Raw genomic sequence first — 15444 nt, forward strand, 5'->3', positions numbered from 1 at the left:
TTGCCTTTCTTCAGGAAGCTTTTTGTCATGTTGATGATGGTGTTGTAAAAGCTAATGCTTCCTAAGTGCTGGGCCCTCTTATAAACAATAACACACTGCCAGGCATGTGCCATCAAGCTGGTAATTCCAGTAGCTCCGGAGGCTGAGGCAGGAGGATCACGAGTTCAAAGCCAGCCTCAGCAAAATGGAGATGCTATTTAACTCAGTGAGACTCTGTCTCTAAATAAAATACAAAATAGGGCTGGGGATGTTACTCAGTGGTCGAGTGCCCCTGAGTTCAATCCCAGGTACGTCTCCTCCCCCGCAGCCAAACAAAAACAAAAACAAATCAATAACACACATTAACTAATCTAATTTTAAATTAATCCTGCTGTAACAGCCTCATCATTTTACGTATAAGGAAACCTGGGCTTCAGTGAAGAAGGTAATTGCAGGTGGCCACAGCCTGGTAGTGGAAGAAGATATCTGAGCCCAAGCTGTCTCAGTCCACAGCTTCTGCTGGAGGATTCTACAGGATGTCCGGAATATTGTCCATCAGAGAGGTCTGCACAAATAAATGTCTGTTTCCCAAGCAACTAGTTAACAACCTTTCCCTCTCCACCCATGAGCACCTGCAGCACTAAACACATCCTTAGAGGCAGCGTGGATTTTCAAGTAAGGGGTTGAACACAGCAGTATTTGGGGTTGTTTTTTGTGTGGTATTTGTTTTGCTTTTAGGTGCTGGTGGGGAAACAAGCTTACCACAGTGCCTGGCTCTCAGCAAATCCTGAGAAAAAAGGAGGGAGGGCAAGTGGAAGGAAGCGAGAGAATGCATTTTGTAACGCAATTTGTGCAAATCCCGAAGGATGAGGCAAGGGAAACACGGGGGAGAAGAGGGAAGCACACCCAGGACTCAGGGCCGCTTACCCAGCCATCTGCCTGTAGTCTCCGCCCGTGGGCTCAGAGGCCGTGGGATCTGCATTCACCACCTCCCCGCACTAGTTCGGCTCTCGGAAGACGTCTGCCCCGCCTTTCCGTGACGTCCTGCCTTCGCCCTCTACGGCGCCCCGCCCCGCCCCGCTTGGCATCTCGCCCCGCCCCACGTAGCCCCGCCCCCTGCAGGAGGCCTGGCGGCGTGTTTACCCGCAGTGCATGATGGGGCGGTCTCCTCGGGCAACCGAGACCCATCCGCTGCCCAGCGGCGAGGCGAAGAGGCCGGGTGAAGTGGCGGCAACATGCACCAGGCCCCCGCCTCGTCAGCACCCCTGGCGAGCCCCGACTACTACGAGAGGGTGGGCCATCTTCAGCATGGGCTACGGGACAGGTAGGGACCATGGGAGAGGGCGGGGAGTGGGCCCGCGCCTCTGAGGGTCTTCTGTATGCCCTGCCCTCTGTTCCTTACCATTTTCCCCTACTTGCGGTTCACCTGGGCCCGGAGTCCGCCTGCGACGCCCCAGAAGCTCCGAGTGGAGCCTGGAGTGCAAAGTTTGCCAGAAATACCTCTTGTGTAAGTGGTGCGCGCCGAGAAAGGTGAGACACCCCTCCCCCTACAGAAACTAAAGCCGGGTCCCCCCTTGAGGATGCGGCTATAAGTGACTCTGGATTTGCCCATAAGTGAGAGTGTGAGTTCTCCTGCCTGTCACTCTCCATCAAGTCTTATGAATTTCTCTAGCCCCCTTCTTCATGCCCCCTCCTCACTCTCTCTTCAAATTGTCATCCCACCTTGACAGCTGCACTGCATCAATGATGACAGGTCCAGGAACACAGGCTGGAGAGAGTGAGTGTGTTTGTCAAACATATGCCCTATTCAAATGCTGGAGACTTTTTTGGGGGGGAAGCTGGGCCTAGCTAGATATCCAGGAAAAAGATGAAATTTCTAGCAGGAGAAGTTCAGCTTCCAGAGGATTCGTATTGCCTTTGATTAAGACATGAAAGATGAGAACCATCGAAAACAGTTACATCTAAGAGTGCATAAAGAGGGAAAATTATGAAGCAATTGACTATTAATAACCAAATGAAAGATAAGTTGTTGGAACTCTTATTTAGCTACTAAATTAATTGGAGTTAGAAATCTCATTAGTTGACAAGAAAGGAAATAGATTTTTGGATCTCTTGATAAACAAAACGTTTAATGAGTATTAAAAGTTATAAAACCATTCTAGTAAACGGGAGAGCTGCGTATGTCACAATTCTAAAATGATAACAGTACAGTAATTACATGTAAGGTAAAGGCAGAAGTGATTTTGAAAATGAATTGCATTCATCTTATGCTGGATTTAATTTTTGTCAGTTATTTTACAGAGCATCTACAACAGGCCTCCTTAATTGTCCTCATTATATTTTATCTTCTTTTGAACATCCAAATTTCTCCCTAACATACTGTCATTCGCCTACTCCAGGATCTTCTTCATCTGCAAATCAAAAAAAAAAAAAAATTGTTCCCTATAGAACCTTCCCTGCCCCAACACATTTTTTGCACCCTCAGCATTCCTATAGCACTCTTCATGGAGGCTTAAGTTCTTGTTGCCTAGACTAAGAATTCTAGGGGCACAGGAACCATATCTAGCTGAATTTTCAGCTCACAGTAGAGGACCTGTGGTGAAGGAGGCCCTTGATAAATATTTGTTGAATTTATGAAAGAAATCCCAAAGTTCAACTAGCTATGTCTAGGAGTTATGAATATCTTAAATAGAACTGAGCAGCCACATATTGTTACTAAATAATGACCATTTTCCAGCCAACCAGGTAGAATGGATCCTATGATATTTCCAAGATGATCTTAAGTGTCTGCATATACCTGATAATTAAAAAAACAAGTTAACGTGTTTCAGTACATGTAAAGTGTTTTTTTTGACTTTGTGTCTATTCTATTTGAAGGGTGGCTAAGCTATCCCAGGTTTTTAGCTATTTGTGTCTTAGCCAAAGATTTGATCTTAAAATGTTACTGATTTAAATGGTTTTCTTTCTGAACTAAGTTAACTGTGAGTTATTTTTGATTCCTATACTAGGAATAAATGGCTGTTTATAGTCTTTATGGTACAATAACTGTGAAATGATTGCCCACTTTATGTTTAACACTTATTCCTTTAATTATTAAGCAAGGTGAGGCTGTTGAAATTGAGAAATTCAAGTCAAATTTTATGGCCTATTCACACTTCTGTTTTTGGATTCATGTTTTACTCCTAATTTAGAATGTATCTATTGCTGTGTGTATTCATTTTTCATTTGAAGAATCCATTACTAATTCTAATTAATACACAGTACACACAAAATAGAAGCAAATAACTTTAAATACATAGAAAGCTACGGTAAAAATGTGGAAATCCGAGTTCTAATCCATGACCAGTTTTGAGATCTTGAGCAGTCATTTGGCCTTTCTGAACCTTGATTCTTTTCTAGAAATAAGGGGACTTGACTATTAGAGCCACATTTTTTTTTCTACTATAATGGGTTTGAAAGTTTTTTTTTTTAATTGTAAGCTCTAATTTTGCAAAACAATATATAAAGAATATCATTGTCCATGTCCTATTTGAATGTTTGGGTGTACTTTTTCCTAAAAATCAATCTCATTGACTACAGGGTTCATTGTCTCTTAAAATTCTAGTAATTTCAAAGGTTGTAAGCTGGGAAGTAGTCAGATGTTTAAATTTAGAAACTTCTTGAGAGTGGAAGATTAAAAAATAAGACAAAAAACAAATGAACAACAACAACAACAAAAAAAACCCACCTTTTATTCTTTCTCAGCCCCTTTAGAGGAGGTCATTGAAATTTTACCTGATCTAATAATCATGCTTTTCCCTTGTAACTGCCATGTTTCAAGCCCAAGTCATCTTATCTGTATTCTCCCATAGATGGAATTTTATTATCTGAATGTTTTCCTGTGTTTATACACTATTTTCTTTTCATTGTGGTAAAAGTCAATAATTGAATCTAGAAGAGTCTAATGGAGTAACTTGTTATAGTATGTATACTGCCCTGCCCATAAACATGGTAGAAACATAAGTAGAATCAACTCTTAGAATTATTGTATATAAAAACATCTTTTTAAAAGGCCCATTAATTAGTTCCAGTTTTTTCTCTGCCAATATTGATTCAAGGTGACATATCATAATAGTCTAGAAATTGACACAGATCTTAGTTGAATAAAGTTGAAGACAATGGAGAGTTGTGCTGTTGAAGCAAAAAGATGAAACTCAGACATATAAGGACTATCCAGCTGTGTAAAACTTCACAAGATCCAGATGAGGAAGGGGTATAATGGACTAAAAATGAGGACTATTTAAGTATCCCAGGACAGGATTCTGTAGTAGAAACTTAATATGTAGGAATTATAAGGTAATCCAACAATAGGCTTTTCCCTGCCTTTTTACTGGGATAACAATCTACTTTAAGTCTTACATCTAAAACAGATGCGAATGACTTAGCATTCAGAGGTGCTGCAGCATGGATGAGGGGTTTAGAAAATAGGTCAGTGATAAGATTAGCAGCATTTTTGCCTAAAATAGAGGACCAAGAGGTGTTTGATTTTGGTTTTTTAGTATGTGAAATGTTCTGATAGAGAGTGTGACCAGTAGGTATCTGCATCTACTTGAATAAAGGACAGGAAAAAAGAAGTTTTGCTTTCATTATTAAAAAGAACTTGCTGCTTGGGAGGTGATGGATTTCCAAAAATTGTGATCTTTTTTCACTAGATACCATGATTAATCTTTTAAATTACTTTAAAGTAAATTCAAGATTACAGAAAAGTTGGAAATGTGGGACAAAGACTTCTAATATTCCCCTTACCCAGATTCTTCAACTACTGTTTTATTACATTTTCATTTTCTCTATCTACCTATCTAAAATCATTAGTCTTTTTAAAACCAGTTGACAGATAGGATGCCCCATTACTCCTAAAATCTCTAGTGTGTATTTCCATAAAACAATGACACTTTCGTATATAATCACCATACAACCTTCCCAGTCAGGATTCATCCTTGATCTACCAGTCTACAGATTACCAGCAGATTTTACCAGTAGTCCTAACAATGTATGTTAGGACTATCCGATTACATTTTGTTTACCATGTCTCTTTAGCCGTTTCCAATCTGAAATGATTCCTCAGTTTTTCCCTTTTTCATGTTTTTGATAATTTGAAAGAGTTCAATATTTGCTCTAGAAAGTGACTCTCAAGCTGGATCCATCTGATGCCTCATGAGCATACCACAGTCATTCATTTTTGTCAAGAATACCACAGAAATAAAGCATTGCATTGGTGGCACAGGGTCATAGATGCACTTAAAAGTCTTTCTGGCCTACTAATTTAATGACAAATTGCCCATACTACCCAATGATTCATTCTTTTTATGGTTGTTCCTTTTAGTTATACATGACAGTTCATTCCTCATGATCAAAGTACTCAACTGATTTATGAACTCTTTGAAGGGAGAAAAGTGATTAATAAAAATTTCTAATGTTGAATTTGTCTTAATAGCCTTTAGTTAAGGTTGAACCTGCCAAAAACCACCAGCCTCATGGTTTTGGCTACTATTGCCACCTTTGCTACCCAGTTTCTCCAGCTTCTTCTCCAGGCTTCCTCCTCTACTTCACTGCCAGCACTCACCTGACCATCACAGATTAAGTCTATTAGTAGGAGCTGACAAGCTGGGCATGGTGGTGCATGCCTGTAATCCCAGCAGCTCAGGAGGCTGAGGCAGGAGGATTGCAAGTTCAAAGCCAGCTTCAGCAAAAGCAAGGCGCTAAGCAACATCTGTAAGATTCTGTCTCTAAATAAAATGCAAAATAGGGCTGGGGATGCTCAGTGGTTGAATGCCCCTGAGTTCAATCCCCAGTACCCGCCCCCCCCCCAAAATAGCTGACAAGTAATGGTGACATTACAAAGTTATAAAAAGACATTTCCTGAAATTTGAAGTGATAAGTGTTAAGCAGCTTGCTCTTCATCAAATGTGAAGCCAGATTTGCTTTTCAGAATCCTCTTCTGAACTCAGCCATTTGGCTATGCCCCAGCTTTGCTGATTGGGAGCAGAGGAAGCTGCCAATCTTCAGTCCAAAGTGGATTTGGAGAAGAATCGTTGTCCAGGCCTATGTTCAAATGCTGCTGACTTAGAGAAAACTGGCCATATTTTACTGATTTATCTTCTTTTTTATTTATCCTTCCCCTGATATGTCACCTGCCTTAGGACAGGGCCTTTGGCTAGCCATGTTAGTCTTCAGACTTAGAATAGTACCTGACTTAGCACAGGCATGCAAGAAATGCTTGCCAAATTAATGAACTTGCTTCCCAGCCTTTTTTCAGGATATACTTTCCCCCTGATTTCAAAAATCTTTTTGCTTCATATTTATGTCTTTTGTTTTTTAGACTTCCCTGGTGAGTGGTAAATATTTTTGTGTCTTTGTATTTCAAACACATTTGGCATTTTCTTCTTAGAAATACCAAGAGAAGTAGTCTCTCAAAGTGATATGATTTTGAAGATGATCATGGTCTAAATTTATCAGTTTATTACTTATCAGTGTAATGATTTATGCAATGCTTTCTTTTTGTATAATAGTGAAAAGAAGAGGTTGGACCTGGAAAAGAAACTTTGTGAATATAATCAGTCTGATATATGCAGGTAAGAGATGATAGTGGTGACATTTTTCAAGCCAATTTACATATGATGCCATGACATCATATGTAAATATGTTTAAATTTTAAATCAAAATTTAAACCCTAATATGTCATAAATTCTGTATTTGTAATGATTTGAAGTGAATGCTGCAATTTAATATAATCACTATCAATAAAAATTATTTTAATCATTTGGTATTTGTGTTATTTCAAGACTGTTTTGCATAAGTATTTTAATGTGAGATACAGTATATAGTCTTATCTTTTTGATCACAGTTTAAATGTATTGAGCTCCTATAATGGTTAAGGCATATAACTATAATAGCCAAATTTTGAAGAAAACTGCAATAGGCAGGATTACCTAGTATCTCGTTTGTTTATGGATATATGAGAATTACTATTAAAAGTATTATAAGCAGTAGTAAATATATATGTATGTGTGTATATATATATATGCATATACATGTAATATATGTTAAGAATAGATTTTTAATGTTTAATTTTATTAAACTTCATCCTTAAGCCAAATGGATAGCGTTATCTCCTATATAATTCATATGAAGAGTTTCTGACTATAATAGCATTAAACTTGTGATTTATCCATGCCACACTAAGAGTGAAAAATGAAAAGATCTCATCTAAAAAAGAGGTCTAAGAATTCTTTAAAACCAAATCACCATTAAGTCAATTTATTTTCTTATCTTCAAAATTATTCTTTGGTTTTAAAATTTAGTATTTCTAAGGTTTCCAGTCAAGGAAGACATCCTTGACTGGAAGAGATGACCATTCTCTCTGGAAAAGAGACCATAGGCTTGTCTTGTCTCTGGAAGAAATAGTATTGAGAATGTCATGGCATCAAGAGTGGGCCCAAGGGGCTGGGGATGTGGCTCAAGCGGTAGCGCGCTCGCCTGGCATGCGTGCGGCCCGGGTTCGATCCTCAGTACCACATACCAACAAAGATGTTGTGTCCGCCGAAAACTAAGAAATAAATATAAAAAAAAAATTCTCTCTCTCTCTCTCTCTCTCTCTCTCTCTCTCTCTCTCTCTCTCCTCTCTCACTCTCTCTTAAAAAAAAAAAAAAAAGAGTGGGCCCAAGTCTGAAGAGATCTGTGCAGTGCCATTTTTCTCACTGATGGTTACAGGGGCAGACAGAAGACAGAATACAGTCTGTTCTTGGGCAGCTTCTTGGTATGGTAGTATAGGAAAGTGAGTGTGAGAGAAGTATGTGGATAGCTGAGGCTAATGCTATATTAGGTTGCTGCAGCTGAGGGATTCTCTGTTGTCCCTCCATATTTCATTTTCATCATCTCTTTTCCCCCTTCCCCAAAATTCTGCACTAACTGAAACTTCAATATCTTAAGCACTATAAGATTTTTTGTAGTATAGTGTAAGCAGCAGGCTCTATTGGCAAGTGCTTTAGTTAAGTTTGAGACTCTCCACTTCTTAGTCAAGTGACCTTGAGAGATTATTTCAATATTCTGTGACTACATCTGTCAAATGGTAATAGTGATACTTATGAGAACTCAATGAGTTAATATGTAAAGAGCCTTAAAACACTGACCCAGAGGTAGAGTTAATAATTTTATTTTTATTGTATTTTTGTTAATATCCTCATTATTTTTCCTATTTATTGCTTTTGTGCTTTTCAACATGCTGTTGCCTCTGCCTGGAATGTTTTCCTCTACATCTCTTCATTCTTGCTTTTCCTCAGTTTGGGTTTACTTTTATTCATCTTTCAGGTCTTAGCTGAAAACTTATTTACACTGGGAAGGCCTCCCTGCCCTTTCAACTAGGTCAGATTGCTTGGTCTAGAAAAATTTCTTTAGTTTGCCTCATAGCATTTATCACACTGTTTTTAGTTGTTTTCTTTTCTTTTTTTTTTTAGAGAGAGAGAGAGAGAGAGAGAGAGAAGAGAGAGAATTTCAATATTTATTTTTCAGTTTTTGGTGTACACAACATCTTTGTTTGTATGTGGTGCTGAGGATCGAACCCGGGCCGCACGCATGCCAGGCGAGTGCACTACCGCTTGAGCCACATCCCCAGCCCAGTTGTTTGTTTTCTTATTGACTGTAGCTGCATCTATGAATGATTACATGGATGGATAGATGACTTACTTATTTAATCAGCTTTGAAGAGTATTGGGTAGCAGAAGGCATGGTTACTATTGTACTTACTTCAGGTAGACACTGGATACCACCACCAGCTTACTAATATGCTTGAGTATGAAAGACAGTATGTTAGGTTCTGCCTCTATTACTGTCAAAAATACAGCAGCAATAAAAATAAACTTTTTATTCAGTAAGAAAAATGGAGACAGCCAACCATAGCCAGAGCACAGCATTATTAGCACAATAATTTCTTGAAAATTGTTGGTTTAGGGTTAAAGGTTTAAGGTCTATGATTAATTAATTTTGGAAACCTTCCCCCATCTTTGCAAATTGGTGTTTTGAGAATGAATATGTTTGTGACTTTTTAAACTATTTTTGCTTGATGAAAAAGTATTGAATAGTTTTTTGAGGCAACAACATAAATGCTGCACAACCGGTGCTCTTTTATAATTTAAATATTTTGTGAAGCATTAAGAATCAGAATTAGCAGTGTCAGTACCATGGAGAGTAAGCTGTGGGTTTTTTTTTCCACATAGTCCATATATTATTAGAGAATACTTTAATAATATTGTTGTAATGTCTAAAAATATTTTTATGTAATCTAAATGAAGCTTTTCTGGTATTTAAAAATTTCTGCATTTTTTTGGATTATGGTTTATCGTTTGATTCTGTTTCCATGTGAGCAGATAGTTTTAACATTGTTTTATAAAGATGTCTGTAGGTTGTGTATCCTAAAATGGTCATGTAGATACCACTGTTGAAATCACATTTAATTTTGAGAAATAAATCCATATAAATCTTTATAATAAACACTATTATCATGTGTTCTTATATACATTTCTCAGGAGAGTTTTTGCCATGATGTAACCAACACAGTATCTTAGTGGCATCATATTAATTTTCTGTAAAAAATATATATGTTCTGTCCTTTGGATTTTATTGTTTGGTTAAAATATCTTAGATTTGATTTTCTCATCAACAGTTTTATTAAAGAATACTCTTCTGCTTAGGTTGAGTCAAAGTCTAACTCTGTTGTTAAAAACATCTTTTTTCAGAGTTAAGCTGAAATATGTAAAACTAAAGAAATACCTGAAGGAAATATGTGAATCTGAAAAGAAGGCTCGTACTCGAAACCAAGAATATTTAAAACGATTTGAGTGTGCTAAAGCTCATGTTGGACACTTTACCACAAATATAGAGAAGCTTCAAGAACTGAAGGTGATGTCTTGTTTTGTACTGTTTTGTAAAATCTTTTTTTTTTTTTTTTGTACTGGAGATTGAACCCAGGGGCACTTAACCCTGATCTTTTGTAGTATAGTGTATATTTTGTAATATAGTGCAGTATACTGTGCCATGTCCCCAACCCTTTTATTATTTTATTTTATTTTGTTTTTTTTTTTTGATTTTTTTTAAATTATTTTATTGTTGGTTGTTCAAAACATTACATAGTTCTTAATATACCATATTTCACAGATTGATTCAAGTGGGTTATGAACTCCCATTTTTACCCCGTATACAGGGTTTTGCTAACTTACTTTGTTGCTCCAAGCCACTGGGAATACAGGCTTACATCACTGCACTCAGCTAAAATCTTTTTCACATTAGTGGCAGTCACTAATGTTCAGCTGTTTGTGTTGAAGACTAAGTATCAGCTTTTTTCTGTAAATTACCACATGACCAATATTGATCTTAAACCTTTAAGTTATATTTTATAATATTCCTGCTATAGTTGAAGAATTAATGGAATATTTACAACATAGGCAAGGTCTGTAGTCAGTACAAGGTATAGGGTCTAACGTGGTATTTATTGAAGCAATCATTGAATGTGAGCAGCATTAGGGTTTCTTTTAGAAATTTTTTCCTTCTTAAAAAAAAATCATTTTTATGTGGTCTGAGCTCTTTCAGGTCAAATGTGCACTTGGGAAGCCCTGAGGGGTGGAAATGGCCCTCAGGATTCTTTCATGCTCCTTGGCTATGTGACCTAGAGCAACTGCTTTCTGAGACCATCTCTGATTCGGGCTCCTTATTCTTCTCCAGTATTTGGCTTCCTGCTGCTCCACAAATTATGCTTAGTGTGGCAAGCCAGGAAAGAGGCATTCTTCCTTACTATTTTCCCTGATTAGGCATGATACCCAAATTAACCAAATAAACACTAGTTACAGGAAAAATTGGCTTATGTATTTCCCTTTCTTTTTGTTCTAGCAGATTTTCGCTAGCTTAATTTTATTGCAGAAATTTCAAATATACAGAAAAAATCATAAAAGTTCTTTTAATGAGCACTTATGTATTATCTACTTAGATGCAACAATTTAAATATTGGCTATATTGCTTTTTGCATGCCATTTGTATTTTTTTTTCTTTGAGCCATTGCAAGTCTGTTGCATATATCATGACACTTTTCTCCTGAGCACTGGAGTGTGGATCTCCTGAAAATAAGGGTGGGCTCCTACATAATCATAATGCATTGTTATATAAGAAAATTAATAAGAATTCCATAATATGATTTAATATATATAGTTCATATTCAAATTTCCCCAGTTCTCCCCAAAAGTACCTTATATTTCCAGACTATAAGCCCACTATTATTTGTTGTGTTGTGTTGTTAGTTATTTTTTTAATTTTTTAAATCGGATTTCATCTCCTATGGCCTGCCACTTAACATTTTTTCTTTTTCCATGACATTGGGTATTTTGAAAGTAGGTCAGCTACTGACCATTGTGAATTTCCCCATTTTTACTGTAAAATGGAAATGTGGTTGACACCAGCACTACCCAACTAAAATTTCTGCAGATAGAAATGTTCTATATCTATGCTAATGCTAATTCGATGGCTACTAGCCATATGTGGCTTCTGAGCCATTAAAATGTGGATCATGACACTAAGGACTGTATTTTTAATTCTGTTAATTTTAATTAATTTAAGTAGTTACAGGCAATATTATACTTACTACAACATCCCATAAGGAAGCCCATGATATAAGATAGTCCCACCTGAGTGATGCTGACTTTGATCTTCTGGGTAAGATAGTGATCTCTAAATGTGATCTCTGTTGTTCAGCTTTGTAAGTAGTAAATTATCTGTGGAGTAATGTTTTGGCATCACTGGACTATCGTGTTCATCACTAGAATTTTATCTAGTGATTTTGGGATCTGTTAATAAATCTTGCCTGAATCAGTTATTACAGTGGAGATTATGAAATGATGATTTTTCTGTTTTTATCTTCTGGTGGCTTACTTTTCTATAACAAAGAGCATTTTCTTCCCTCCCTCTACGTATTCTCTTTCTTTTTTTTTTAAATATCACAGTGGACTTATGAATTCCTTAATCAGTATATTATCAATTACTATAATTATTTTTTGTTGCTCCTGTTGTCCCAAACTTGGCTAGTGGGAGTCTGTTTTTAGGGTGCTGGTTATGGAACCAGCGTTTTGTGTATGCCAACTTCACGTTCTACCACTGAGCTACACTTCCAGCCAATGGGAATCTCTTAAGATTGGCTCCTGTGTCCTTTTGACAAAACCCCTTAAATTCTAAGCCTTCTTTGCTTTAAACATAACAAGATATTTCAGGTTGCCTAATATTTTCCCTGTCTTAGAAATAGATATTGCCTTTTACCTAGAGAGCTATGGTTGCTCTAAGCAGGGAAGGGTGTTTAGCAACCAAGCTCTGGGGGTTAACTGTGCTCAATCCATAGCAAGTTTTAGCTACAGCACTTCAGTTTTGTCTCTTACTAGTATTCAAGTAGAATGCTTAAATTCCAAAAACCACTTTTTGGAGATTTCACAGAGAAAAGTGAGAAAAGTGTCTACCAGAGAAAAGTGGTAGACAAAACAGGGAATTTTTACCTTCCCAACTGAATAAAGGACATAAAAGCAAATGTCCTCTTACTTTCATAAAATAATAATTAAATTATATTTATTAAAATTAATAATTAAAATAATTCTGCTAATGGCTTAAAAGAACAGATCATGTAGCTACAGTTGTGAAAGACAAGAGTTCTATGAAAAACTGTTCTGTAACCATCACCCTGAGTCTAAAGTCAAGTGCTTATTGTGTGTCCATAAAACTAGACAGTGGTGTCAGTAACTCAGCCAGTGATACCAGTAGTTCAGTAGACTGGCCACTAAGCATAGATTCAAGTAGGGGATGTTGGTCCTTTGTGTCTTCTCATTTCTTTCTGCTGCTTTTTTCTATGCCAGTGTCTGGTAGTGACCTTAGATATGATGGAACCACTCATCTCCTGTTAATGCTTCTGCATTCAGGTATGAGATCTTTACCTTCTTTGTAGGCCAACCTCAGATAAATCGTAGGAGAATGGTGTCCATAGTGCTTTGCCCACACACCCCAAAGTGCCAGGGATATTTCCCCCTGAGAAGTGTATACTTAATGCAAATGAATTCCAAATTGGTAGAATTTCAGAAAGTGAAACAAAGTAAAACAGTGTGGGAGAGGTGGGTATTTTGCCCGAATTTTACTAAGATTTCTCCTTCTTTATAGAAATGGGATGGGCCCTCCTTAGTACCTATGTAATGTTAAAATATTTTAAAATGGGATAAAAGCTGAAAAAGAGTTTCAATTGATTTTATGAATCATAATGTTTTCTGGGGGCCTATAATAATTTTTAGGGCTTGCTAAAGATATTGCTCTTCTTAAATTGTTTTGAGAATATTGTGTGGCTGTGTTGCCACTTGTCAGATGGGTGAAGAGGCTGAATAAACTCAATGCAAGAATGTAAATTTTGTCAGGCACAGTGGCATACACCTGTAATCCAAGCAACTTGGGAGACTGAGGCAGGAGGATTGCAAGTTCAAAACCAGCCTCAGCAAAAGCGAGGTGCTAAGCAAGTCAGTGAGACCCTGTCTCTAAATAAAATACAAAATAAGGCTGGGGATGTGGCTCAGTTGTCATGTTCAATCCCTGGTAAATGCAACCCCCTCCCAGAAAAAAAAAAGAGAAAATGTAAATTTTAGTATTAATAGTGCTGGAAGATTATGTCTTTCACTTCCTCATTCTGCTCCCCAGAATGCTTTTATAGAGGGGACCCCAGTTGGTCCTAACTTAGAGCAGTTTTTCCCAGGTGCCCTTTGTCCTTGTCTCAGATTGGATTCTCCCTAAGCAAACCCAGAGATAATGACTATAAGTGGTTTATTTGTAAGATAAAGAAACATCAGTAGGCAATGAGAGAAGTGAGGCAGGGGATGTGACAGGGTATGTTATTGAGCCAACTTTCACAGTAGGCACTAAAGCTTAAGCATACAGGGAAATTGGCAAGTGGTTGGAAGCATTTGGGATATGTATACAGTGGCTCCTGAGCAGCATGAATTGAGAATTGATAGGTGGAGGTACAGGGAGTAGAGAGCCAACCATATGCTCCTATGAGCAGAGCAGCCTCCCCAGGTTCTGAGGAGGCATAGAGACCCAAATACTGGAACTTGGGAGCCCCCAGAAAGGTCCCAGGGACAGGTGTAGAGCATTGCAAACATCTGCATAACTTCCCTCACAACAGCAGTGACGTGCATGGAGCTGACACATCAGGGCATTCAAGAAGGGTCCCCTTACTGGGTGAGAGTTATCATCTTATTATGTTTCTCCCCTGCCTGAAGTGCTGTTTCAGTATTTTTAGGACAAACCCTAGATGCTGATCTCTGCCTGCATACAGCCCATCTAGCCTCAGTCTTGCATATAAACACACATGTGCGCATGCTCTCTTTCTGCCTCTCCTTGTTTCTCTCTCTTACACAAGTATACAGATGTGTACAATTTTCTGCCTCCTTTCTCCCTGACATGTCCCCATCTCCTTATTCCCATTTCTGTCTCTCCCTTTCATCTCTTCCCTATTTCTGTCTCCTTGCCTCTCCCTACGCTCAATACCCCACCTCTTTCTCCCCGAGGTCCTCTAGCTTGTTCACCTCCATATCTTCCCACTGTTTCTATACATCTTTTATCTCCTGTACACATGTGTACTTGCTTTCTCTCACACTTTCTCTAACATGCACATATGTACACACTCATACTTACTCACATGCATCCTCAGTACTTTAAACCTGCTGAATAATTTAGATTTCTTTGAAATTTTCACATTATCTTATAACCGTTTTTCAACTAGAAGGCCTTTATACCCTGACCTGCCTTAAGTCTGTGTCATAATTAGTAAGCACTTCCTTCATGGTATTATAATTGTTTACATGTCTGCTTTCCCATTTTGCATCAAGATCCTTGTCTTGTTATTTCAATGCTCTCAAATGTCTGACCCAGAATATGGCATGCAGTAAGCACTCAGTAAGCATTGAGATTCCCCCCTTGACTGAAAATTAATTCCACCATATTTTTTTTGTCTCTTTCTCTTATGGACCATGAACAGCTATGAAAGAATTAATGTGGAATTGATTATACCAAATGTTATACCTTCCCAGGAAGCATTTGGGCTTAATAGCAGAGACATCATGAAAATATGTCACTATTAAAAGCTGTGATTCTCCTTGAAAATTCTGTCATTAGGTTATCTGTGCTGAAAGGGGATAAAATTTGAGAACAGTTCTCTTGAGTGCTCATTCAGATTTCTACTAAACATTATGGCAGACATTGTGGGCAGGTCATGACATTCAGACTCCTGAAGGACAAGATCTGTAGCAAATCCTATTCTTTATCAACTAGTATGTCTTGCCTGTTAATAGTTATTAATTGAATAAATAAATGTTCCCCCAAATCTTTTGGTAAAAGTTCACCATCTAGAAGGAAGCAGAGAAGAAA

At 37.8% G+C, this 15444-nt stretch overlaps 1 protein-coding gene across 3 annotated transcripts in view; it reads left to right on the plus strand.

Annotated features, from left to right (window-relative positions):
• Window positions 1-1117: 1117 nt before the first annotated feature.
• The window catches only part of KIZ (kizuna centrosomal protein), a 138628-nt gene continuing 124301 nt past the window's right edge, over window positions 1118-15444 (plus strand). Inside the window, exons 1-3 of one of the 3 annotated variants that reach the window (XM_081290177.1) lie at window positions 1118-1303; window positions 6528-6590; window positions 9750-9912. In XM_081290177.1, coding sequence (XP_081146303.1) covers window positions 1215-1303; window positions 6528-6590; window positions 9750-9912 — 315 coding nt within the window. In that variant the 5' untranslated portion in view covers window positions 1118-1214. The remainder of the gene's footprint in view (window positions 1304-6527; window positions 6591-9749; window positions 9913-15444) is intronic. The other 2 variants (XM_081290179.1, XM_081290178.1) reach the window with 2 other exon arrangements.

This window comes from Spermophilus citellus (genome assembly GCF_964194105.1).
Source record: "Spermophilus citellus genome assembly, chromosome: 4".
Lineage (NCBI taxonomy): Eukaryota > Metazoa > Chordata > Mammalia > Rodentia > Sciuridae > Spermophilus > Spermophilus citellus.